The sequence below is a fragment of the Carcharodon carcharias genome, chromosome 9 (genome assembly GCF_017639515.1).
Source record: "Carcharodon carcharias isolate sCarCar2 chromosome 9, sCarCar2.pri, whole genome shotgun sequence".
NCBI classification, from domain to species: Eukaryota; Metazoa; Chordata; class Chondrichthyes; order Lamniformes; family Lamnidae; genus Carcharodon; species Carcharodon carcharias.
The window spans coordinates 127,378,486-127,405,919 of record NC_054475.1 but is presented as its reverse complement, the minus strand read 5'-3'; the positions used below and the strand labels follow the sequence as shown (position 1 = coordinate 127,405,919).

Below are 27,434 nucleotides of genomic sequence, written 5' to 3'. Positions count from 1 at the left end.
CTAGTGCTGTGTATGGGCACAGAAGCTATGCTACACAGGACTTGTATGGGTGATTTAGAATTTATATAGTATTTCTGTTATAGTCAGTGATTTATTCCAAGTTATTCCAGCTAGGAATGCAGTGCTGCACTTGTATGTTAGTGTTTCAACTTGTACATTAGTTTTTCTAGGCAAGAAATGTACGAAGGAACCAAACCCCAGTTTTAGCAACGTGTCACTTAAAGAGTTTTAGGAATGCAACCACAACTTTAAGTGAGAACTTACTAATAAGCATGTTATTGAAAACCCTTTTAATAGCATTTTGTGACTCTCAGTGTTAGTACCTTCTCATCAACTGCCAGACCAAGGCTAAAGTTAGTGTTGAATTTCCATCATTCAGATCCTTTCCATCAATACCGACAAGAGAAAACTTTGCTCGATCCTTTCCCAAGTCAACTGCATAATTGCAGTTTTCCAGCTAAATAAAAAGAACATGTTTTTAGAGGTAATAATGCAATTAACTTTGCCAAACGTTCTCCTATGTCTTTAGGGCAAGAACTGACTTACCTTTTTCATGTTAGCACCTAGTTTGGGATATGGTGGCTTGTTCACTTTGTTCCAGTCAACTGGGACCTTGATTTTTTCGTACAATTGTAATATCACGAGGGCATCTTCCAAGTCACTGTAACAGGGACAAAATCCACACAATATTTCAAAAAAAGCCAAGACACGCCCAAAAGGCAAAAAAAGCTTTACAGAATCTGAGAAAAATTCAATTTCAACCAAATCTCTTACCCAATCACATTAAGGAATCACAACTTAATACTAAAAATTCCAGGTTTTGTATGTTGAAACAGATATACCATTCGCACAGCCCTGCAGAAAGGTTCAACTATTTGTATTTACATAGCTCCTTTAACCTAGTCAGCATTTGTAGATAGATTGGATATTAAAGACCACATTTTCTTTTTATAAACTCTACCCTATCTTAGCTTCCCATAAAATGTGTTGCATATTCACTGTAAAGGCACTGTTATACAAGTACTAGTTTAAAACTGTTCAGTGAGCCATGAAGCCAGCGAACTGGAACTATACTGCTGGTTTATGTTGCTCTTTGATCAGTGCACAAACACAAGCATGGCACACATGCATGGATGGAATTCAACCTAGCTATATCTGAAGTCTGGCCAAAAGATCAATGAGACAGACACAGCTCTGTGAACATCATAAAGCAGGAGAATGAAGCTTAAGGAAAAGATCCAGGGTGATCTGCTGGGATCTTCTTTAAAGGGGCTACTTTGTAACAGTTGCAGTTACACTACAGCTAATCCAAGGTTGCAGTTACAAGAGGTCATTCAGAAATAGTGTTATATTTGCTTGGCTCAGTTCATATTGGGAGACTTGATTTCTGATTGGGAGGCTGTGACATACTGGTAACATCACTGGGGTAGCAATCCAGAGGCCAAGGCTGGGGACATGGGTTCAAATCCCACCATGGTAGCTGTGGAATTTGAATTCAATTAACAAATCTGGAATTAAAAGCTAGTCTTGGTAATAGTGACCATGAAACCCATCTGGTTCACTAATATCCTTTAGGGAAGGAAATCTGCTGTCCTTACCCAGTCTGGCTTACATGTGACTCCTGACCCACAGAAATGCGGTCGACTCCTAACTGCCCTCTGAAATGGCTTAGCAATCCACTCAGTTCGAGGGCAATTAGGAATGGGCAACATATGCTGGCCTTGCTAACGACGCCTACATTCCTTGAAAGAATTTTTTAAAAAGCTATTTTCAGGAGACCCAAAGCCTAAATTAGATCACCATCATACATCCATGCGCTACCCATTCAGGACATGCATAAGTTAACATTACACATCATTACAAAGATTCCTGCTTTGTATCAGCACAAAATTGGCCAGCATAACTGGTCTACTAACGGAACTGAACTTTGATAAAGAGAATATCACATTGAACCTTAGGCAAGATTGCAATGACTGTCCCAATGCTAGTTTTTGAAATGCATTTTGAATGAATGCTCATGTCTCAAGCAGTCCAGTCACAGATTAATCCAGGTGTGACTGTGTTAGGAAACATCATTTCAGAAAGGACTGAGGGCTGTAAAGGGTTGAGGGGAAATGTAACGCTTTACTTTTCAAAAATCAACTCCAAAAGTTTTTGCTCACAGCCAAATATATTTCAGCTCATCAATTGTAATGCAAAAAACGTACCTTTAACTGAAAATTCAGGTGTCATATATCAGATGCCACACATTAAACATTGCGGTTAGACAAGGCAACATCTTTCACTTTTTAAAAAAAAGAATTAAAAGTCTCTGCTGATCTTTTTCCTGACCTTGGCAATAACCTGAACAGCTGTTTATCCACAGAAGTACTTCTTCAATACATGTGATTACTTTCTGATTGACCTCAGATTGGTCCAAAAGCAATTAGTCTATAAGCAATTCCTGGAGAGAGGCTGGAAGTATAACACTCTGACTAACCAGCACATAACTGTTTTTGCTTCTTCTGGGCTCATTGAAAGAAGTTGGTTATTTCCTGGGCTTCTTTCTGAATGGCCTCCCAGCAGTCCCTTCAAAACCGCTGCTTCAGCCATCCAGTACAAAACAGCAAAACATTTGCGGCACTTGCTTTGTCTGCTTGCATCTCAAAATAGCAAACACTGTCCTGTGTACGTCATGAGATTCCAATTTACATAATTTAACAAGATTCCCAGGTGAGCCTCTGGCCCAGCCTCAAAAAGGCCTTGGGCAAGACGTGTATGTTCATCGTTTCGATTTCAGGGTAAATGTTTCCGCCTGACAATGAGTTAAAATTGATCCCATTCACTCCAATATTAACACTTGTAACTGATAGTTTTTATCGCTCCATTAAACCAAAATTACATGAATCATCTATTCATTTTTGGTGAAACTATTCCTTCTTACCTATACAGATGATTCACTGCTGGATTTACACCTTGCGAATTCATCCAATTGCGGAAGGTTCTTTCTTCACGTGTTTCACCTAAAATGCAAAAGCACGTGTGCTTTTTACCAAGAGAAAAATGTTGCAGAGGAATTCATGATTTCCATTTGAGAAAAACTTGGTACATGAAGATAATATTCCCCACTACCACCTCCAGCACCATTAGTGGAAATTTAATGAAATTTATGCTTGAAGAATTACAATGAAACCCTTAAGTTTCGTACTAGTAGACATTCTGTGGCATTGTTCAGGGGTAGTCTGGAAGTCACAATGTCCTTCTGCTAAAGTGGAATTATCCCTTTAAAGTTGCTCCTCATGCACTCGCTGTGTGGATATTGTCTCAATAAGCAAATACAGGTAAAGGTAGTTTCTTCTTAAAATCTTGTGATCAGATACAAGGTAATGGTAAATTTCTGGCTCCAGGTCAGAATGACCCAGAAATGCCTGGCTTTTCCTGTTTATTTTAAAATTTGAAAAAGAGTTTTGGATTTGGAACTTGGTTGAACATGTTGCAGAATATTGAGTACACGCAAGACGTAAAGCTTTTAGACAAATAGATAACTTAAGGACAAATGCTGACCAACAAGTTCACTGGTCAATTTTCCTTCCCCCAATGAATTAGGCATCTCCATGTTACAACCCAATTTCTCAACTTTTGATGCTCAGATAATTCTCCAATCTAGGTGATAAAATGTTATTTTTGTTTCTGTGATGTCAAGACAACGGCCTTTGATTTCCACCCCAGGTGCTTGGTAAAGAGTGGTGAGCCTTCTACTTGAAGCATTGTAATCCTTGCAGAGAATGCACTCTTATAATCATGTTAGGTTACGTTATTCAAGTATTTTCCAGTCAATAATAATAAGGAGTCAGCAATATGAAAGCATGCACGATGTGAAGATGATATCTTACCCACGATGTTGCCGCTTGTCTCTCTCTGGTAAAGATCACAAAACCTAGAGGAGCTATCAAGGAGGTCAACCATACAGCCACTTGTAATAGACTATGGCCAGTGTAGATGTAACTGGTCCAATTAGCTTCTGGTCAATGTTGAACCCCAAAGATGCCTTGTTAATAGTGGAGACACTAAAGGTCAATGATGACATTATTGGGCTTTTTTTTAAACTGTAGATGATCAATGCTTGGCACTTGCATTGCACAAATGTTACTTGCCATTTTTCAAACCAAGCCTAGGACCTGAATTTTTCTCTCTTCGGGCGCGCCCAGAAGCGGACACGAAGCGCACTTCCGCCTGGGATTGGCCCCCAACCGTGATCTCACGCTGGCTGGTCAATTAACGGTCAGTCAGCGTGAAACATGCCCGGACAAAAGGTTCGGCACTGCCATTGGGGGTGGGAAGAGGGAGGGTGCCAACGTCATCCCAGGTGCTGGTGAGCGCTTCCACAGAGCTCCCTGAAGGCAGACAGATGCCTCAGGGAGCTGCAGACCTCCACAAAATAAACAAAGCAACAAAAATTCTGCAAAAAATGCAGCAAAATCAAGCATCTGAAAGCAGACCTCATTAAAAAAAAGTCTCCAGATATTTCTTTTTATTTTAAATGCTAGTGGAGATTTCATCCCGCTCTTGGATGAGGTTTCAACAAAAACGTAAAGCCTGCCTGACTGATATGGTTTACTTGGATGTGCCACAAAAAAAATCATTGACAATTGGGCCGTTAATGGGCTTAATCACCCGATAATTTTTGGCTGGAGCTCTTCTGACTTTCGCATGTGCCCGCTGAGCGAAATACCACATAAGCGCACGATGACGTCAGGACACTCATCCAATGTCATCTCGCACAATTTCACGCACCTGCCCCCGAGGCGTAAAATTCTGGCCTAGGTGTTGTTCAAGTTCTGCTTTGGCCAGAATGAGCTTTCTCATCAACAAAGAAGTTAATGTTGTCAAATTGTGAACCAACAGCCTCATTTCTTTGTTTCAATTATGACCCCAGCCATTGGAGACTGTTCCCATTAATCTTGGTTATACTAGGGCTGTTTAAAGTCATAATCAGTGGAATGTTGCCTTGATATCAAGGGTAGTCAATCTCACTTTTGCCTCTGGCTTTCAACTCTAGGGTTTAGCTTTGGATCAATGTTATGCCTTGTAGATATCTGAATGTGACCCCCTTCTGAGGCAGCAGCTGCGACAGCTCCAGGAATCTCCTGACAATTCAGCATGAGACTGGAAACTTGCATGAATCCAGAGGAATAATGTTAACTTATGCCACCCAGTGGAAAACTGAAAGGCTTGGAACTGGCCACCCATTTACTCCTGCCTGACTTAATTGCACATTGAATTCAATGGAAAATAAAATTGGGTGGGATGAAAAATAGATGACCCAACCAAATCCATCCATTTCCCACTGAGCTAGTTAGATTCAAATTATGTCCCCCCTCTCCCTCCCAATGTTCTCATTTTTGAGGTGCTGAGATAACAAATATATCCATGCTGTGACTCAGCAGCCTTAAATTACCCTGCAGAATAATCAAAATTCCCTTAAATATTTTGTTTTAAAAATTGCTCAAGCTCTAGAGGTTTCAGGTGTCGACATCAGGTTCAGTCACTTTGCAGAAATGCACAAGATTCATCTTTGTAATTTTACCTTCCAGCAGACTCCAATCAATGTCTTGATTTACAGGCTTCTGAAGCGCTGGATATTTGTTGAACAGATTAGCTACAAAAGCCAAGTTCAGTTTAGGGTTCCCTTGGACAACATCTGCTGGCGTGACAAACTGTCTGCAGGCCAGTTTGTCTGCCTCCTGCAACATGTACTCAGCCCGCTTCAGGTCATCTTTCTCCTACAAGAATTAAAACAGCAATGTAAGTGATAATAGAGTGAATCTACTGCTTAACAGTATTTATCATCATTTGCCAATCTGGCAATTTAAAAATAACATATTAGGACCACCTTCAACTGTTTTTTTTAAAGTTGTCAGATCTCCTGTGGCATTGCTGATCAGTTAAGGGTTTAAGCTGTTGAAAGGGCTGAGTGTTGCATATCACCACTGTACAGACTTGGATAGAAACTTATAAAACATTTCTCCAGAAAGAGTAAAGTGGATTTAGAATGATCCCTAGGAAGTAAGTAAATAGTTTTCTGTTAATCACAAACAAAAGTTAGATAAATAAGCTTGTCCAATTTACATAAGCAAAGTAAGGCATTTCTGATGAAGTAATAGGCAGCTGTCCTTCAGTTTTACTGTCCATTGGTTTAGGCAGTGGTTTTAAAATACTGAAGTCAAGAAATATTGGAAAAATTAAAAGATTCAACTACTTTACATCTTTGATTCTTTATAAAAAGCTCTACATCAATAAATGTTAATGGTCAGAAGTTTGCATTCAGAACTTTTCCACAAACTTGAATAATAACCCTGAATATTTCCAAAAACAAAGCCAGCCCAGAACTGGTTACTGTTTGCAATAACAATGTTGTTCCTGAGATCCAAGTATAATCTATCAGTTATACATTAGAAAGGCTACGTGATCACAACATTCTAATGACTTTGTGCCTGTAGGTGGTGCTATGGGCACAACATTGTGCTGCCAAATGTTATGTGGCTATCAATCAACTGAACTCATTCTTAATATCAATTCTAATTGTAGCATTTAATATTCACCACACAATGGCACTGTGACATTTCCAAGAGGACACCAGACATATTCTTAAAGGTATTGTACCGAAGCTTGCTGGAAAAATAACAAGCGCTAGCGACGCACAGTGTCAGCGATGTGGTAATCAACCAGCAAGTTCAAGGTATCAAGAGATAGTGTCCAACCTCCAGAAATTGCTGGTCAGTTTATATCACTACACCATTTGCTTTGCACAAATGGCAACTCATCCTTCTTTTCTCTTTGTCTTTCAGCTTTTCCCACATTACATGGAATTACCACAATGTTGGTTGATCACCCGTCATATCAATCTTTGTTTTTAGGATTTTGCAAGTGGTTTTACAGCCAGATGCCCTTCCTACCTCCAACCTTTCCCACTTATCTGGGCTGGTGACCAGCATCGATATACGCTGGCTTGCCTGTGCAATGGCTGGGTTACAAATAGCATCTCATCCTCCCTGTTATTGTCAAGAGCTTGCTGCACTTGTAAATTAATTGCCCATTAATTACCAGACATAACTTTCTGCAGCGAGTTTAACTGTGCTGGCACCTTTTTGACAAAATGAACTTTTTGTTTTCATCCTTGGCATGTGAGTGCTGCTGGCTAGGCCAGCATTTATTGCCCATCCCTAATTGCACTTGAGGTGGTGATGGTATGCCACCTTCTTGAAATGCTGGAGTCCATGTGGCGTAGAGCTGTTAGAGGAGTTGTTCCAGGTTTTGACCCAGCAGCAGTGAAGTAATGATGATAGAGTTTCACATCAGGAGGGTGTGTGGTTTGGAGGGGAGCTTGTGGGTGGTGGTGTTCCCATGCATCTGCTGCTCTGGCTCTTCCAGGAAATAGGAGACCATGGGTTTGGAAGGTGCTGGTTGAAGGAGTCTTGGTGAGTTGCTGCAGTGCATCATGTTTATGGTACACATTGCTGCTGCCGCTGTGCATCGGTGTTGAAGGGAGTGAATAATTAAGGTGGTGGATGGGATACTGATCATGTGGGCTGCTTTGTCCTGGGTACTGTCAAGCTTCTTGAGTGTTATTTGAGCTGCACACAATCAGGCAAGTGGAGAATATTCCATCAGACTCCTGATTTGAGCCTTGGCAGATGGTGGATTTGGGGAATCAGAAGTGAGTTACTTCTGTAGAATTCCCAGCCTCTGTCCTTGTTCTTGTGGCCATAGTATTTATTTGGTTGGTCCAGTTAAGTTTCTGGCCAATGGTGACCACCCACCAGGATGTTGATGGTGGGGGACTCAGTGATGGTAATGCCACTGAATGTCAAAGGAGGTGGCTAGATTCTATCTTGTGGGATAAGGTTATTGCCTGACACTTGTGTGGCTCGAATGTTACTTGCCATTTGTCAGTCCAAGCCTGGATATTGTCCTGGTCTTGCTGCATTTGGACATGGACTGCTTCAGTATCTGAGGCATAGCGGATGGTGCTCAACATAGAAAATAGGAACAGGAACAGGTCATTTCATTCTGCAGGTCATTCAAGCCTGCTCTACCATTCAATATGATCATGGCTGATCCTCTATCTCAATTCAATTCTCCCGCTCTCTTCCCATACCCCTTGACTCCTTTAGTGTCTAGAAATCTATTTCCTTCTTAAACGTATTCAGTGACTTGGCCTCAACCGCCTTCTGTGGTAGAGAATTCCGCAGGTTGACCACCCACTGAATGAAGAGGTTTCTCCTCATCCCAGTCCTAAATGGCCTACCCTGTATCCTGAGACTGTGACCCCTTGTTCTTGGCCATCCAGCCTGAAGAAACATCATCCCTGCATCCTGTCTGTCCAGCCCTGTCAAAATGAGATCCCCTCTCATTCTTCTAAACTCCAGTGAAAACAGGCCTAGTCAACCAAATCTCTCCTCATATGACAGTCCTGCCATCCAAGGAATCAGTCTGGTGAACCTTCGCAGCACTCTCTCCATGGCAAGTATATCCTTTCTTAGGTAAGATAGTAATTGTTCTTGGAGATTTTTAAAGAAATGTTCATCTTTTTCCAAACTTTTCCATTTTGTCTTTCATTTTTCTCTCTCTGCACATGATTTGACTGTAATTCACTATATTTCCTTCTCAGTTGTTCCTCTGTTTATTTCCCAATCCTTAACATCTCACTAGTTCGGGTGATGCACTGTTGGTCCTGTCATTCACTGAGGTCCTAGATGCCCTGTTGCCCTCGTTGTGCTGTTTTCACCTCGCAGTTCAATCAAGTTGCAACATAAAAATTTTTTTGAGCTGAAGGGAACAGAAAAACAGTCAAACTGAAGAGACATGTTGTGTAGTGCCCCATTCCAGCAAGGTCTGGCCCACTGAGGTTAAATCCATCATCATCTTCTCGTGGTTCACAGAAATCCAGGTTTCCATGCTCCTGTCTTAACCAAGTACCACGAGTTCGGCTCCTTGGATCTGTTCCACTGGTCAATCCCTTCCATTTAACAGCAGTGTTGCTGTTGCTTCTTCCACAAGTGTGTTAAAATAACTAATAAAATCGAAATGCTGAAAATACTCAGCAGGCCAGGCAACATCTGTGAAGAGAAACATAGTTAATATTTCAAGTCAATGACCTTTTACTAGAAACGTTCTAACAACAAATCACTGACCTGAAACATTAACTCTGTTTCTCTCTCCACAGATGCTGTTGGGCCTGTTGAGTATTTCCGGCATTTTCTGTTTATGTTTCAGATTTTCAGCATCCGCAGTATATTGCTTGTGTATTAAAATAGCAATCCTGGCCACTGACCATTCTGCCTGCTGCTTAACTGCCCTTGTTGATGATTTATTAGCCGGCCTTGTTGCTCACTACAACCACCCCATGACAACCATGTGCTTACTGCAGATTAAAGTCAGCTATCCTTGTTGCATTTCCCTGTCCCCACCTTTGTAACTGATGCGCAAGCCTTGTAGTTAATTCATTTTCCCCAGAGAACCTGCTGCCTTTCATTAATTTTACTGACACAAGTTGGGTCTTCAGTTAATGAAATGTTGATGTCTAACGTCCTGTTTATTAACCCCATATCTTTATTTCATTTTGTGTTTTTCTCCAACTTGTTTCAGGCCACATAAATGTACACTGAATTAATTAACACAGGACACTGTCACCTATATAGTTGGTGCCAATTCTCCCCATTCTAAGGCCACTGTATATTTATGAATGATTAATCCTTTATTTTATTATTTTTTTTCCAGTTTCGCTTTTATTTCCAGCTGCTCCTTGTTCCTTCCTTTCCCCTCATCGAAAGAACATAAAACCATAAGTAGGAGCAGGAGTGGGCTTGGATTGAGCCTGACTCAGCATTCAATAAGATCACAGCTGATCTTCTACTTCAGCTGCACCTTGCTGCATCACCCCCATATTGGGTTGGTAAAATAGCAAAGTAGAGGTTTGACTCTTAGTCAGCAAAAATCTATGAATCTTTGTCTTGAATATGCTCATGACTCAGCATCCACAACCCTCACAAGGATCATGACCCATTGAGTGAAGAAATTCCTCATCTTACTTCTAAATGGCTGACCCCTTTATTCTGAGACTACAACCCAGTGTTCAAGACTCTCCAGCCAGTGGAAACATCCTCCTAGTATCTAGCCTGTCAAGTCCGTTAGGAATTTTATATGTTTCAAATGAGATCACCTCACATTCTTCTAAATTCAAAGGACTGTAGATCAAGTTTACACATTCTTTTCTTACAATCCTCTCACCCCAGGAATCTAGTGAACCTTTGTTGCACTCCTTTTACGGCACGTACATCCTTCCTTAGATAAGGAGACCAACACTGTACACAGTGACCCAGCTGTAGTGCCATCAAGTCTTATCCTCTCCTATTCTCCCCTCCCATAAAGTCATTGAGCTCTACAGGCTAGAAAAAGGCCCTTTGGCCCATCGAGTCTGCACCGGTCAAACAAGTACCGAACTATTCTAATCCCATTTTCCAGCTCTAGGCCCATACCTCTGTATGCCATGGCATCGCAAGTGCACATTCAGATACTTCTTAAATGTTATGAGGGTTTCTGCCTCTACCACCTTTTCAAGCAGAGTTCCAGATTCCCACCACCCTTTGGGTGAAAAAATTCTTCCTCATATCCCCTCCAAACCTCCTGCCCCTTAAATTTATGCCCCCTGGGGAGAAGTTCCTTCCTGTCTACTCTATCTATCCCCCTCAATTTTATACGCCTCAATCATGTCTCCCCTCAATCTCCTCTGCTCCAAGGAAAATAGCTCCAGTCTATCCAATCTCTCCTCATAACTAAAACTCTCCAACACAGGCAACATCTGGTAAACCTCCTCTGCACTCTCTCTAGTGCAATCACATCCTTCCTATAATGAGGATTCCAGAACTGCATGCAATACTCTAGCTCTGGCCTATCCAGCATTTTATACAGTTCCAGCATAACCTCCCTGCTCTTGTATTCTATGCCTCGGCTAACAAGGCAAGTATCCCAAGTGGTCTCCTCTACGTTGGAGAGACCAAACGTAAACTGGGCGACCGCTTTGCAGAACACCTGCGGTCTGTCCGCAAGAATGACCCAAACCTCCCTGTCGCTTGCCATTTTAACACTCCACCCTGCTCTCTTGCCCACATGTCTGTCCTTGGCTTGCTGCATTGTTCCAGTGAAGCCCAACGCAAACTGGAGGAACAACACCTCATCTTCCGACTAGGCACTTTACAGCCTTCCGGACTGAATATTGAATTCAACAACTTTAGGTCGTGAGCTCCCTCCCCCATCCCCACCCCCTTTCTGTTTCCCCCTTCCTTTTTTTTCCAATAAATTATAAAGATTTTCCTTTTCCCACCTACTTCCATTATTTAAAAAAAAAAACCCCACTAGAGCTATACCTTGAGTGCCCTACCATCCATTCTTAATTAGCACATTCGTTTAGATAATATCACCAACTTTAACACCTATGTGTTCTATTGTACTATTGTCGTTGACATCTTTTGATGATCTGCTTCTATCACTGCTTGTTTGTCCCTACAACCACACCCCCCCCTCCACCTCTCTCTCTCTCTATCTCTCCGCCCCCCACACACACACCTTAAACCAGCTTATATTTCAACTCTTTCTTGGACTCGAACTCAAGTTCTGTCAAAGGGTCATGAGGACTCGAAACGTCAACTCTTTTCTTCTCCGCCGATGCTGCCAGACCTGCTGAGTTTTTCCAGGTAATTCTGTTTTTGTCAAGTATCCCATATGCCTTCTTAACCACCTTAACTACCTGTCCCACTACCTTAAGGGGCTGGAGGACATGCACACCAAGGTCCCTCTGATCCTCAGTATTTCCCAGGGTCCTACCATCCATCATGTATTCCTGTGCCTTGTTTACCCTGCCCAAGTGCATCATCTCACACTTGTCCGGATTAAATTCCATTTGCCACTGATCAGCTCATCTGACCAGCCAGTCTGTATTCTCCTGTAATCTAAGGCTATCCTCCTCACTATTTACCACCCCACCAATTTTTGTGTCATTCGCAAACTTACTGATCAACCCTCCTACATTCAAGTCTAAATCGTTTATATATACCACAAACAGCAAGGGACCCAACACTGATCCCTGTGGAACCCCACTGGACACAGGCATCCAGCCACAAAAACACCCCTCGACCATCACTGCTTCTTGCCACTCAGCCAATTCTGGATCCAATTTGCCAAATTGCCTTGGATCCCATGGGCTCTTACCTTCATTATCAGTCTCCCACGTGGGACCTTATGAAAAGCTGAAATCCAAGTAGGCTACGTCAAATGCATTGCCCTCATCTACACACCTGATCACCTCTTCGAAAAATTCAATCAAACTGGTCAGACATGGCCTCCCCTTAACAAAACCATGCTGACTGTCCTTGATTCATCCCTGCCTCTCCAAGTGTTAATTAATTCTGTCCCTCAGAATTGCTTCCAATAGTTTCCCCACCACTGAGGTTAGTCTGACTGGCCTGTAGTTCCCTGGTTTATCCCTTCCTCCCTTCTTGAATAATGGTACCACATTGGCTATCCTCCAGTCCTCTGGCACTTCTCCTGTGGCCAGAGAGGTATTGAAAATTATTGCAAGTTCCCCTGCTATCTCTCCCCTTGCCTCACTCAACAGCCTGGGGTACATTTCATCCGGGTCTGGAGATTTATCTACTTTTAAGCCTGCCAGGCCACTTAAAACCTCCTCCCTTTCTATGCTAATTTCTTTAATTATATCACAGTCCTTCTACCTGAGTTCCATAACCACGTCGTGTCTCTCACTTGTGAACACTGACAAAGTATTCATTTAGAATCCTACCTACTTCTTCTGGTTCCACACCCAAATTACAACTATGGTCCTTAATGGGCCCTAATCTTTCCCCAGTTATCCTCTTATTCTTAATGTACTTGTAAAATAACTTTGGATTTTCCTTTAGTTTACCTGCCAATGTTTTTTCATGCCCTCTTTTTGCTCTCCTAATTTTCTTTTTAAGTTCCCCCGCCCACACATTCTATATTCCTATAGGGCTTCCACTGTTTTAAGCTCTCTGTATCTGTCATAAGCCTCCCTTTTTCTCTTTATCCAATCCTGTATATCCCTGGATTTGTTGGTCCCATCCTTCATCTTTACTGGAATATGTTGGCCCTGTACTCTCCCTATTTCCTTCTTAAATGAGTCCCACTGCTCTGACACAGATTTACCTAAAAGTAGCTGCTCCCAGTCCACTCGGGCCAAATCATATCTGATCTTATTAAAATCGGCCTTCCCCCAATTGAGAACTCTGATTTCTTGCCCATCCTTGTCCTTTTCCATAACAACCTTGAATCTAACAGAGTTAAGATCACTAAATGCAAAATGCTCCCCACTGATACCTCTACCACTTGTCCGGCTTCATTCCCTAAAATTAAGTCCAGGATGACCCCCTCTCTTGTAGGGCCTTCTACGTACTGGCTTAAAAAGCTTACCTGGATGCATTTTAAGAATTCCGCTCCCTCTAAACCTATCACATTATAACTACCCAGTTAATGTTGGGGAAGTTGAAACCCACCACTATTATTTTACATTTCTCTGAAATTTGCCTACATATCTGCTCTTCTATTTCTCTCCGACTGTTTGGGGCCTATAGTACACTCCCAGCAATGTGACTGCTCCTTTATTGTTTTTCAGCTCTACCCATATGGCTTCATTTGTGGAGCCTTCTAAGATGTCATCGCTCCTTACTGCTGTAATTGATTCCTTCATCAATATTGCGATACCCCCTCCTCTTTTACCTCCTTCCCTGTCTCACCTGAGGACCCTATATCCTGGAATATTGAGCTACCACTCCTGCCCCTCTCTCAACCATGTCTCTGTGACATCATACTCCCATGTGTTAATGTGTGCCCTCAACTCATCTGCCTTATTCGTCAGATTTCTTGCGTCAAAATAAATACCATCCAACCTTGCCAAACTCCCTTGTGCCTTAACTGGCCTATAATTTCTGCGCCTTCCAGGCTCACTTGTTCTCTCTCCTAATTTTGGCTATGCATCTCCCCCTGCTGAACCTCTTCTCAGGATCCCATCCCCCTGCCAAGTTAGTTTCAACCCTCCCCAGCTGTACTCGCAAACCTCCTCACAAGGTTGTTGGTCCCATTCCGGTTCAAGTGCAACCCATCCACCTTGTACAGGTCCCAATGCCCCCAGAAATGGTCCCAATGCCCCAGAAATCCCCCTCACATCTTCATCCATCACTTTTCTCCTACTCCATCCATCTTACAGTGCATGTGTCACTGGTTCCAATCGTGCAGCTCCTTCATTTAACTCCTACTCTCACTGACCTTGCGATTCTTTCCCCCCATGATGTTCTAACTCTCCGACTTTACTCACCCTCGAACCCTGTTCTGCTTACCTCTTCTCCAAATGGCCAACCTCTCCTCTACCCTATTCAACCTTCAAGTTAATACCCACCCAGCTATACTTCTCCTTCTGCCCTATTTTTATCACCATCTTTGCAATCCTACATCAGCCCCTGTCCAATTATTTTCCACCCTTTAACCTTCTTTGACTCAAATCTGCATTTCATCGCAACTGCAACGGCACAGTAAATCGACTAGTCATCAATATAAATTCCATTGGCAATAGAGTATGTGTTCTCGAGTTATTCCTATTTGAGACCCAAATAGTTGCCATTTCTTCCCAACCTGCATCCGTGTTACATTGGCCAGAATCTTTGGGTCAGTGTGCGGAGGCGGGCCCCGCTCGACAACGCGTAAAATGACACACGTGACATGTGGCGTGCGTCCTGACATCTCCATGCATCATTCAAATCTTCAGTTCGGTGGGCGCGCACCGGAGTCGACTGTGTGCCCGCCAAACTGTCAAAGGCCTATTAAGGCCATTTAAAAACTAAAGTAATTAACTGAGCTGCCTGACCAACCTTAAGATTGGCGGGTAGGCGAAGAGCTCAGAAGGCCTTCGCATTTTTCATGGAACCTCATCCACTGGCGGGATGAGGTTTCATGAAGTATTTATAAATTGAATAAAACTTTTTATTACAGCTCATTGACATGTCCCAGCTTATGTGACACTGTCACATGAGGGGACATGTCTTAAATTTACTTTCTTCTTTATTAAAGTTTTTGACAATCAAACTAATCTCCCTGAGGCAGCTCTGTGCTTCCAGGTGCGTGACACGCTGGGCGGGCCTTAATTAGCCCACCCACGTAAAATGGCTGAGTGTCTGCCCATGCCTGCTCCTACTCAGCCCCCCTGACAGGGAGAAAATCCTCCCCATTATTTTAATGCACTTGTCCACCATCATTGTGGGAGATCAGCTTGTACACACTATATATAGCTTTTACTTTCAGAGCTATGGGAAAAGTTCATTCTGTAAGCAAAAATAAAAAACAAACATCTGCTGACTTACACTAGTTCTAAAAATGGTTTCTACATGGGTTTAATCCTTGGTTATCTTTCACTGGAAGGTTGTAGCTTACAAACTGCAAGTCCAGGCACAATTTAAGAATGGTGTGTCTTTCCGTCAATCAGACGGTCATACAAAATTTGACACCTAACCTCAAAGGGTGATATTAGGGCAGGTGACCAAAATTTTGATTAAAGGGGTAGGTTTTAAGGAATCTCTTACAGGGACAGAGAGAGATAGAGGCAGAGAGGTTTAGAGAGGGTATTCCAGAGTTGAGGGCCTAGGCAGCTGAAGGCATGGCCACCAATGGTGCAGCAAAAGAAACTAGGGATGCACAAGAGGCCAGAATCAGAGGAATACATGAGACCTCGATGGGTTGCAGAACTGGAGGAGATTACGGAGATAGAAAGGATCAAAATACTAGAGGGATTTCAAAATGAGATTGAGAATTCCAAATTCAGCCAGATTCAGGGTTCTAAGGATTAATTCCCAATTGTCCAACATCAGTTTCCAACTTTACAAAGAAAAAAGAGACTTGAAGTATTAGAATATAGGGTATCTGCAGTACTTTGATAAGTTCTCCCAATACAAGATAGGAGTCTGCCCTGGAGTGCTACTTTGGGCTGCATTAGAGTGCTTAAGTTGGAATTTGGTGAGAGAGGGAGTTCAGTGAAGAAGGGATCCTTTCAATTCCTACTTTTCCTCAGCAAGAAGAGTGGCGGCCTTGGTAAGTAGGACCTGGTGACTATTTCTTCTGTACTTAATATTCTCTAAACTAGAAGAATCAAAAATAAAGGGAGTAATTTCAGGGTAAGTCATGGCAGGGCAGCTCAGCCACGTGGAATACTCCACCTCTCCACCTGTGCAATTTGGGAAGTCAGGGACACTTCCAGTGTCCAGGGTGACCACGTATGCAGGAAATGTCTCCAGCTGCAGCTACTCAAAATCCACATTTTGGAGTTGGAATGCAGCTGGAGTCACTGTGGAGTATTCGCAAGGATGAGATCTTCTTGGATAGTGTGTACAGTGAGGTGGTCACACCGCAAGCAAAGAGTGCACAGGCAAAAGGGGAATGGGTGAACGCCAGGCAGCATAAAAGCACTGAGCAGGTAGTGCAGGAGTGCCGAGTCCATCTTCTTCTCTAACAGATTTTGTGTTTTGGATACTGCTGGGGGAGACGGCTTCTCAGGGGACTGCAGCAAGAGACAAGTCCATGGCACCACCAGTGGCTCAGCTGCACAGAGTGTGGGAAAAAAAGAGTGGGAGAGCAACAGTGATAGGAAGTTCTATGGTAAGGGTCTCAGATAGACCTTTCTGCAGCCACAGACGTGACACCAGGATGGTATGTTGCCTCCATGGTGCCAGGGTCAAGGATGTCACTGAGCGGCTGCAGGACATTCTGAAGGGGGAGGGCGAACAGTCAGAGGTCGTGATCCATATTGGTACCAGCAACATAAATAAAAAGAGGGATGAGGTCCTGAAAACAGGATATAGGGAGCTAGGAAATAAATTAAAAGGCAGGACCTCAAAGATAGTAATCTCAGGCATTCTCCCAGTGCCAAGTGCTAGCGAGATCAGGAATAGGAGAATAGACCAGATGACTGCGTGGCTGTAGAGATGGTGTAGGAAGGATTTAGATTCCTGATACATTGGGACCGATTCTGGGGACGATAGGACCTTCAAAAACTGGACAGGTTGCACCCTGGCAGGACCAGAGCCAATATTCTCACAGGCGTATTTGCTAGAACTGTGCGGAGAGTTTAAACTAGAGTGGCAGTGGGGTTGAGAACCTGAGCGGGGAGACACAAGGGAGGGAAACAAAGTAGGAATAAAAGACAGAAACGTAAAAAGCAAAAGGGAAGGCAGAGGAAACAAGGGCTAGCAGCAAATCGGGCTATAGTACAAAAAAATGTTAAAGAGACGTCTAAAGGCACTGTATCTGAATGCACGTAGCATTTGCAATAAGGTAAACAAATTAACAGCACAAATAGATGTAAACGGATACAATATGATTGCAATTACGGAGTCATGACTGCAGGGTGACCAAGGCTGGGAACTGAATATCCCAAGGGTACTCGATATTTAGGAAGGACAGGCAAAAAGGAAAAGGAGGTAGGGTGGTATTGTTAGTTAATGATGAAATCAGTGCAATAGACAGAGAGGATATTGGCTCTGAAAATCTAGATGTAGAATTAGCCAGGGTGGAGCTAAGAAGCAACAAGAGGCAGAAAACATGAGTGGGGGTTGTTTATAGGTCTCCAAACAGCAGTGGAAAGGTAGGGGATAGCATTAAACAGGAAATTAGAGATGCATGTAACATGGGTGCTACAATAATCATGGGTGACTTTAATCTACAAACTAAATTAGCAATAATACTGTGGAGGATGAACTCCTAGAGTGTGTACAGGATGGTTTTTAAAAGCAGTGTGTTGAGGAACTGACTAGGGAACAGGCTACCCTAGATTTGGTATTATGCAATGAGAAGGGATTAATTAATAGCCATGTTGTGCGGGATCCTTTAGGGAACAGTGACCATAACATTATAGAATTTTTCATTAGGATAGAAAGTGAAGTCCAATCCGAAACTAGGATCCTAAATCTAAACAAAGGAAACTATGAAGGTATGAGGTGCAAGTTGGCTAGATTAGGGAACCTCATTAAAAGGCATGATGGTGGATAGATAACGGCTAATATTTAAGAAACATGTATGCATTGCAACAGTTACACATTCCGTTCTGGTGCAAAAACACAACAGGCAAAGCGGCCCAACCATGGCTAACAAGAGAAATTAAGGATAGTATTAGATCCAAAAAGGAGTCATATGAAGTTGCTAGAAAAGATAGCAAGCCTGAGGGTTGGGAGCAGTTTAGAATTCAGCTAAGGTTGACCAAGAGATTGATTAAGAGGGGAAAATAGAGTATGAGAGTAAACTTGCAAGGAACATAAAAGACTGTAGAAGCTTCTGTAAGTATATAAATGAAAAGATTAGTGAAGACAAATGCAGGTCCCTTACAGTCCAAAACGGGAGAACTTATAATAGAGAACAAAGAAATGGCGGAGCAATTAAACAACTACTTTAGTTCCATCTTTACGGGGGAAAACATAAATAACTTCCCAGAAATTGTAGGCAGCCAAGGGTCTCATGAGAGGAGGAATTGAAGGAAATTGGCATTAATAAAACAATAGTGCTGGAGAAATCAATGGGACTGAAAGCCAATAAATCCCCAGGGTCTGATAATCTACATCTCAGTGTACTGAGGATCCTTGTACTGAAGGAGGTGGCCATGGAAATAATGGATGCGTTGCTTGTCATCTTCCAAATTTCTGTAGATTCTGGAACAGTCCTGGCACACTGCAGGGTGGCACTTGTATCCCTGCTATTTAAAAAAAAGAGGGAGGGAGAAAACAGGGAATTACAGACCGGTTAACCTAACATTAGTAGGAGGGAAAATGCTAGAGTCTATTGTAAAGTATGTGATAACAGGACACTTAGAAAAGATCAGCAGGATTAGACAAAGTCAACATGAATTTATGAAAGGGAAATCATGTTTTATGAACGAACTGAGGTTTTTTGAGGATGTAATCAGCAGCATTGATAAGGGAGAACCAATGGATGTGCTGTATTTAGATTTTCAGAAAGCCTTTGATAAAGTCCCACATAAGAAGTTAGTATGTAAAATTAAAGCACATGGAATTGGGGATAATATATTGGCATGGATTGAGAACTGATTAGCAGTCAGGAAACAGAGTAGGAATAAATGCGTTTTCTTTTTAAGGAGTGGCAGGTAGTGACTAGTGGTGTACTGCAATGATCAGCACTTGGGCCCCAATTATTCACAATATATATCAATGATTTGGGTGAGGGAACCAAATGTAATATTTCTAAATTTGCTGACGATACAAAACTTGGTGGGAATGTTAATGATGAGGAAGATGTTTAGAGGCTTCAAAGCAATTTAGACAGGTTGAGTGAGTGGACAAATACATGGCAGATGCAGTATAATGTGGATAAGTGTGAAGTTATCCACTTCGGTAGGAAAAACAGAAAGGCAGAGTATTATTTGAATGATGATAGTTTGGAAATGTTGATGGACAAAGGGACCTGGGTGTCCTTGTACACCAATCACTGAAAGCAAGCATGCTGGTGCAGCAAGCAGTTAAGAAGGCAAATAGTATGTTGGCCTCCATTGTGAGAGGACTTGAGTACAGGAGCAAGGATGTCTTACTGCAGCTGTACAGCGTCTTGGTGAGACCATACCTAGAGTGTTGTATGCAGTTTTGGTCTCCTTACCCAACAAAGGATATACTTGCCTTAGAGGGAGTGCAGCGAAGGTTCACCAGACTGATTTCTAGAATGGTAGGATTGTCTTACGAGGAGAGACTGGGTCAACTAGGTCTGTACGCACCAGAGTTTAGAAGCATCTCATTGAAACATATAACATTCTGACAGGGCTGGACAGACTGAATGCAGCGATGATGTTTCCTCTGGCTGGGGGGGGGGTGTCTAGAACAAGGGGTCACAGTCTCAGGATACAGGGTAGGCCATTTAGGACAGAGATGAGGAGAAACTTCTTCACTCAGACGGTGGTGAACATGTAGAATTCTCTACCGCGGAAGGAAGGCTGTGGAAACCAAGTCACTGAATATATTTAACACAGAAATTCTGTCAGTAATTTCCTGCTTCTCCACCGGGTGCACTGTTGAAGTTGCTGCTTGTGGAAATCTTTAGAAATCAATTGAATTGATGTGAACTTCCACTTTTTATATTCACCTCGCTGTTAACCCCCGAAAAAGTTACACCTTGTTGAATGAGGTGTAATTGGGTTTTTAAACAGCATACTTTCTGCTGTCATCATTATGTCTAACAACCGCTCTGGCCCTGAAAAATAATTCTATATTGTGGAATGCTGAACGTTTCCATTCTTATAAAGATTCCATAGATTTTTTATTTTAAAAGCTAATGATATTTCAGCTTCTGCATTAATCCCATGTATATGCCCCAATCTTTATTTCACTCTTTTTAAGTGATTAAAAACTGAAAGACGCTTAATGCATTTTACTTTCTGGTTTGCTATCTGATAATTATTCAATGTGATTCACTGCCTTGGCTGCTTGATGACATCACTGTTGCTCAATGTCAGAGGTCATGTGTAGCTGGTGCCAGATTCAAATGTATAGCGATCACTAGACCTTTGTGAGCTGTTTTCCTTAGAGTGACATCACTTCACCTCTGACCACAAAATCTGAGCCATTATACTCTTTCCTGATATCGTCTATCCAGCTGTCAAGAACCACTGTACCAACACAGTGATGAAGGATGACCAAGCCGCTGGCTCTCCTCTCTTATCCAGCTCTGTGATATTGTCATCTCGTGGTTCCCCTCACAATGCAGTCACTTCCAATTGCTTCTCCTTCGTTGTTTGCCTGTGACACAGGGGTCCATTCTTAGTCCTCTAATGCTCATTTATATCCTAAACATTTATATGAAAAAGCATGGGATCGTCTTCCACATGTATACCTGTGGCACCTAATTCCAACCATCTGCCTCTTGTATTGATTGTTAGGATACTGCTATAGAGTCTTGGGTCCCGATAGTTATGGAGAGAGTGCAGGAAAATCTCGATGAGGCCAGGGATGTGGAAATACTGCCAAATTTAACAAAGGGGCCACATTATATTTTTTCTTTCCATCTCTCACCTCAGCCAGCAACATTGCAGCTGGGCAGGAAAACCAGCATCAGGAGTTCACACCAAGTATAAGCCCCACCAATTGAGGTGTGGGTGTGGGGGAGTAGGGGGCAAGTGGAAGAGGAAGGGAGCGAGCAATGGGGTGCCAGGCTTGGTGGGGATGTGAGAAGAAAGAGGGTAGCATTGGCAGGAAGAGGAGGGAAGGAATAATTGATCAGGGCAAGCGAAGAGATTGTTGATCAAGGGGGCAGGATTAGCAAATGGGAGACCAAAGGCTTCCTCGAGTAGTCAGGAGGAACACTCGCCTAACCTACGAGAAGCACTGTAAAAAGCATTTATCTTCTCATGTAAGCTACGTAACAAGGTAAACTCTACACAAAGTCTATGTATGACATTCAGTAGAGTGGAGTAAGTAGTGTCTTCACTCTTAGACCAAAGATTACAGTGCATCGAAATTACACTTCCCAGCCAATCATCACTTAAATATCCTGGTCTTTGTACATCTCCCAAGTTCATTCTCAATCTTAAAAGGAAGCTACAGAAATGAGTTTTAAAACTTTCTCTCTGCCTCGTTTCAAAGTGAGGCCATACAGCACATGTAATTCGCTTGTGAAAGATGGCTAAATGTGGTTTCCCAAGCTCTAAATCAGTGTGGGTGCATTAGCAAGACAAGTTGATGGCTCTGACACAAGTAATGTTAAAATGTTCAAGCACAAAGCTATCCATTTTTATGGTTATTTCGCCTTTCTAGGAGGCCCATTTCAGGAATGCTTGCTCTGCTGGGATCCATTCCACCATCAGCCTTGGCTACATTTGTAGGAAGCCAAGTCCATAAGCATTAGGCCAATTTCCAATGATGATGCAGCTCAGCTTCAAATATTCAGAGGCAGCTGACTTATGAGCTTGTGTGTGCTCAACTCATTCCTATGGGGAAGAACTATCCTGTTTTAAGATGAGGCCTATCCGGTTCTGGGATACTGATCACCGGTGACATTCCTCATACCCGCTGAGTACTGCAGCTCTCTGCAGAGGGGAATCTCGCTCAGCAGTACAATAGGAACCAAAAACATTACTTACAAGATTATTCTAAACTGCTAAAAATAAATTGGAATTGAAGAAACGTTTCCTTCTGCACTTACACTTCATAAGAAAACAAAATGATTCCAACAGCTCTTATAGGAAAGATTTTGTAAATTTGTTCATGGTATCAGGGCGTTTTCTCCATTCGGATGTTACAATCTTAACTCTAGAGGTTTTAATTACCTAATCAGATAAGCAAACCTTCTAAGATGACTGAATGCCTTAAAGTTTTGTACAAGTATTGTACTCTATGGAGCTTTATTCCAAGTCCAATCAACAAAACATGAGTTATTAAACTGTATATTTGTTTAATTGAGTACAACGCAATTTATTTAAGGGCTGCAATTAAAAATATTAGAAGTTTCATCAGATCTTTGGAAATGATTTTTCATGTGTTCTTTACATTAAAATAAAGATCCACTGGTACTTACATTCAAGCCCCACATGTTGATGTCAATACATGATTCTCCTTCTTTATTGCCTTTTGGTGAAATCTGATTCAGAAGATGATAGTAAGCCCTCGAATCCTGAAAACAAACAAAATAGATCAGATACAAAGCTCAACAAAAACAAATGTACTAAAATGGTAGCAATAAGATTTAAAATGATGCCATTTATTAAATTATGAAATAAGCTACAAAGAAATTGCATATGTTCAGCGCCAATCATGTCCTCAGGGCATCCCAAAGGGCTTCGCAACCAATGAAGTACATCAAAGTGTATTCACTGGTTTAACGTAAGCAACACAACAGCCAATTTGCACACAGCTAGCTCCCACAAACAACAATGTGTTTTAACAACCAGATAATTTGTATTATGGATGCTGGTTGAAGGATTTTTTTTTGGTTCGGTCATGGGATTTGTCTGGATACCTGAGAGGATTCCCTTGCACTTATTAGGCTAATGTTATGGGATATTTTAAGTCTACCTGAGGGGGCAATCAGGACCTCAGTTAAATGTCTCATCCAAAATACTCCCTCAGTATTGTCCTTAAGCATCAGCACCCTGAAATGAGATGGGCTTTTTTTTAATGAAATAGTTATTTTAGTTAGGGAACTATACAGAGGGAATGGTTCAAGAATTGCAGGTGCAATGAAGAGTAATGGGAGGTGACCATCATGTACAATATATACTGGTGGCAACTTAGTTACTGAGGGCCAAATAATCACGGGAAGTAAATGATCACAAATCCGGAGAAAACATTTAAAGCAATGAATTGCAACCAGTACCACTTTTACTGATGACAGGGTTGCTTTCCTTTTAAACCAAAACTCTGCAACACGATAACAACTGCAAAAGGTTCAACCTTTAATCAAAGATATCTCTGCTGATACTTATATAATAATCATAGAAATTGGATATAATGGTCACTAATTCACTGATACATCAGCAAGAAAAACATTTAATAATGGTTGACACAGTCAGATACTAGAGGCAACAATTATTTTGAGATGTAGATCGCAGGCCCCGTGATGGGGGTATGGAGGGGAAGAAATTGTAGAGGGTTTTGATGGAGCTTAACTGTTTCTGCAGGGAGGGTTTTTAACTGGAGGATATAGATTTAAGATAATTGGCAAAAGAATCAGAGGGGAAAATATGAATTATTTTAACAGTGCGTAATTTGCCCGTTATCTTAAATCTGTGTCCTCTGGTTACTGGCCCTCCCACCAAAGGAAACAGTTTCTTCCCATCTACTCTATCAAAGTCATTCACTGTTGATTATCAGTGGCTGTGGAGAAACGGTTTAGATTATGTGTACGCGGTCGCACAGATGCTCTTAAGAAATACCGCTAAGAGAGAAAAAGTAGACCTAAATATTATAATTTGGCACTGTCTTAATGATGTACATTTAGAACGACATCTAATCTGCAAAATGTCTGCATTTCACTCCAGTGTTTAAGCATTACATGTAGAAGGGTTTTCTGTGCGTAATATAATTGCAAACTTGTTAACGAGAACGAGTTTATGACATTTTGTTCACGATTATCACCTCCCACTGCTTTTTCCTTGCACCTGCAATTTTTGAACTATTCCCTGTATGGTTCCCCAATAACCATTTCATAAAAAAAAGCCCACCTCATTTCAGGGTCCCAACTCCTGCACGCACCCCCCCACCCCAATCCTCCAGCCACTGTCAAAACATCATTAAATGAGTCACAACCAGCATTGTTTTACTGACCTCAAGACAGCACTACTTCTATTTTAAATCTAATCAAATAACTCTGCGAGCACGACAACTGCAAAAGGTTCGACGTTTAATCAAAGATGTCCCTGCTGATATTCATAACAATATTCATAACATACATCAGCAAAAAATACATTATTCTGTTGTAAAATCTACATCCCAAATATTACTTCAGCTAAGTTTGGAGTGCTAACCTTCAGATTAGCACCTGCCTCTTACACAAGAGGTTGATTCCAATCTGCACATTACTAAACCCAAAGTGGGATCATTTTCCGCTTTAACATCATCCGCAGGTGCCAGTACCTTGATATCCGAGTGGAAGTTGTTGATTTTCTGGCAGCCTGCATTCTCCAAATGGTAATTAGCCCATCGTAACAGCAGCTCTTCAGGGGACAGCTTCATCAGATCCTCCAGACTCTCCCCATCACGAAGCAAAGCAACCAGCGCTAAGAAAGCAGATTCCAATTAATCGAGAGACTCATTCCCCATAGATTTCATATGGGTTCCAAATATTAACGTATAAACTTCAGTGTTACAATGGAGGCAATTTTCTACTTCAACATCTGAGAAAGTCAGGATTGCTAGCAATATTCCCCCTAATTTTTGTTTTCTGTGCATGACCTACTTATTGCAGTGTAAGGTATCTTTAAAATTGCTGTGTGGCCACACACACACACACATTTTAAAGGGAACATAGGCTGTGCACAGCCTGTTTATTGGCTGTGCGCTACGCTGGGATTGCTGCACAGTGGCACACCCATGCAGCTTAAAGGAAACTTTGATTGCTGGACAAAAAAAAGACCAAGGTCCATCTCCTTCATTTTTAACCTAACCAATCAGTATCACATGACAACAGTAATGGAGTTGTTAACTAATCATGTCAATCTAGTTCTACCAATTAGCCCACAACAGACCCAGCACGAGGCAAGGAAATTTCCAGTGGTGGAATGTTTGTGGAGACCTGGGCAGTAGCTTGGCAGAGTGGATCATATGTCCTTTAACGAACCTGCCCAATTTCAATGCCATTCATTTTGAAGGGGCTGCGTGTAATTCGCTAGGTCACTGCCCAGATGACCATATTAAAAATTACCCCCAATATGACTTCACACTACAATTAATATCCTATTGTTCCATATCATACACTACCGCACCTCTAGGCTTTTGTCACCTACACTAAGAACAATTAACTTTTTCTGAACAGTAAATGCCGCGTCTCAGCACCTCTTCCATTTGAAAGGTTTCAAATCTGGGCCTTTTGAGCTTATGCTGGAGAAACTAGAGAGTGGATTTTTGTCCTTTGTTTATTTACTAGCACATATTTCTCTTGCTGAACACTAATCAGAAATAAAAACAAAAAAACTGCGGATGCTGGAAATCCAAAACAAAAACAGAATTACCTGGAAAAACTCAGCAGATCTGGCAGCATCGGCGGAGAAGAAAAGAGTTGACGTTTCGAGTCCTCACGTTGGGCTTCTCCTCTTGGAGAGACCAAACGTAAACTGGGCGACCGCTTTGCAGAACACCTGCGGTCTGTCCGCAAGAATGACCCAAACCTCCCTGTCGCTTGCCATTTTAACACTCCACCCTGCTCTCTTGCCCACATGTCTGTCCTTGGCTTGCTGCATTGTTCCAGTGAAGCCCAACGCAAACTGGAGGAACAACACCTCATCTTCCGACTAGGCACTTTACAGCCTTCCGGACTGAATATTGAATTCAACAACTTTAGGTCGTGAGCTCCCTCCCCCATCCCCACCCCCTTTCTGTTTCCCCCTTCCTTTTTTTTCCAATAAATTATATAGATTTTTCTTTTCCCACCTATTTCCATTATTTTTAAATATCTTAAAATCTTTTATGCTCTCCCCACCCCCACTAGAGCTATATCTTGAGTGCCCTACCATCCATTCTTAATTAGCACATTCATTTAGATAATATCACCAACTTTAACACCTATGTGTTCTATTGTTGTTGACATCTTTTGATGATCTGCTTCTATCACTGCTTGTTTGTCCCAACAACCACACACCCCCTCCACTTCTCTCTCTCTCTCTCTCTCTCCGCCCCCCCCCACACACCTTAAACCAGCTTATATTTCAACTCTTTCTTGAACACGAACTCAAGTTCTGTCGAAGGGTCATGAGGACTCGAAACATCAACTCTTCTTCCCCGCCGATGCTGCCAGACCTGCTGAGTTTTTCCAGGTAATTCTAATCAGAAATGTTCTCTGTGATGCTACCACTGCTATCCTGTGGGGTACTGGCACTGTCTTTTGTGATTGAGTCAGAGAAGCCCCAGGAAGATGTCAATATTTCCAGGGATTGCTTCACATGGGTAAAATTGCCACTGTAATCTGAGCAACGCACTGTTAGTCAATTTTTTGGCATTCTTAATTTTCAAATGAGGATATCACTTACGATTTAACCTAAGCCCTTGTCCAAACTCCACATACCAAAATAATAAGGTGGCAGTGACAAAAATACACTGGCAGCAAAAATAGTCTAATTAATCGTTCAACAGTGCTGCAGTTCTGGCTTGTTAATAAAATGGATGAGCTGCATCAATCATATTTAATAATCATTTCAGATGCACTTCAAGGCTCAAATTTGTGCAAAACTGAACTATTTTACAGCAATAGCATGGCCTCATCCTCTCTCTCATCTCCTCCAGCCCCATAATCCTCCTAGATATCTGCACTCCTTCAATTATGGCCTCTTGTGCATCCCGATTTTAATATCTCCGCCAGCAGCACCCATGTTTTTAGCTGCCTTAGCCCTAAGCTCTAGAATTCCCTCCCTACCTTTATTTCCTCCTTTAAGATACTCCTTAAAATCTATTTCCTTCACCAAGCTTTGGTTAACTGTGCTAATACTTCCTAAAGTGGTTCAGTGACTAATTTTGTTTGATAATGACTTGGGGCTACATAGAAGCTTTGATATAAATGCATGCTATTGTTGCAAACAAGTCTGAGATAGCAGCTCATGTTCCAGGCGTTTGCTGCAGTGATTCTCATTTGCCTTTATGAAAAAACTAATATTTTAAAATCAAAACAAAGGATCACGCACCCCA

At 42.0% G+C, this 27,434-nt stretch overlaps 1 protein-coding gene across 5 annotated transcripts in view; it reads right to left on the bottom strand.

Annotated features, from left to right (window-relative positions):
• The window catches only part of LOC121281903 (plastin-3-like), a 146,996-nt gene that overhangs the window by 22,127 nt on the left and 97,435 nt on the right, over positions 1 to 27,434 (bottom strand). For all 5 annotated transcript variants that reach the window (XM_041195057.1, XM_041195062.1, XM_041195058.1 and 2 more), the window contains 6 exons: positions 24,675 to 24,817; positions 22,618 to 22,713; positions 5,567 to 5,762; positions 2,924 to 3,002; positions 547 to 661; positions 324 to 457 (listed from right to left, as the gene is read on the bottom strand). In XM_041195057.1, coding sequence (XP_041050991.1) covers positions 324 to 457; positions 547 to 661; positions 2,924 to 3,002; positions 5,567 to 5,762; positions 22,618 to 22,713; positions 24,675 to 24,817 — 763 coding nt within the window. The remainder of the gene's footprint in view (positions 1 to 323; positions 458 to 546; positions 662 to 2,923; positions 3,003 to 5,566; positions 5,763 to 22,617; positions 22,714 to 24,674; positions 24,818 to 27,434) is intronic.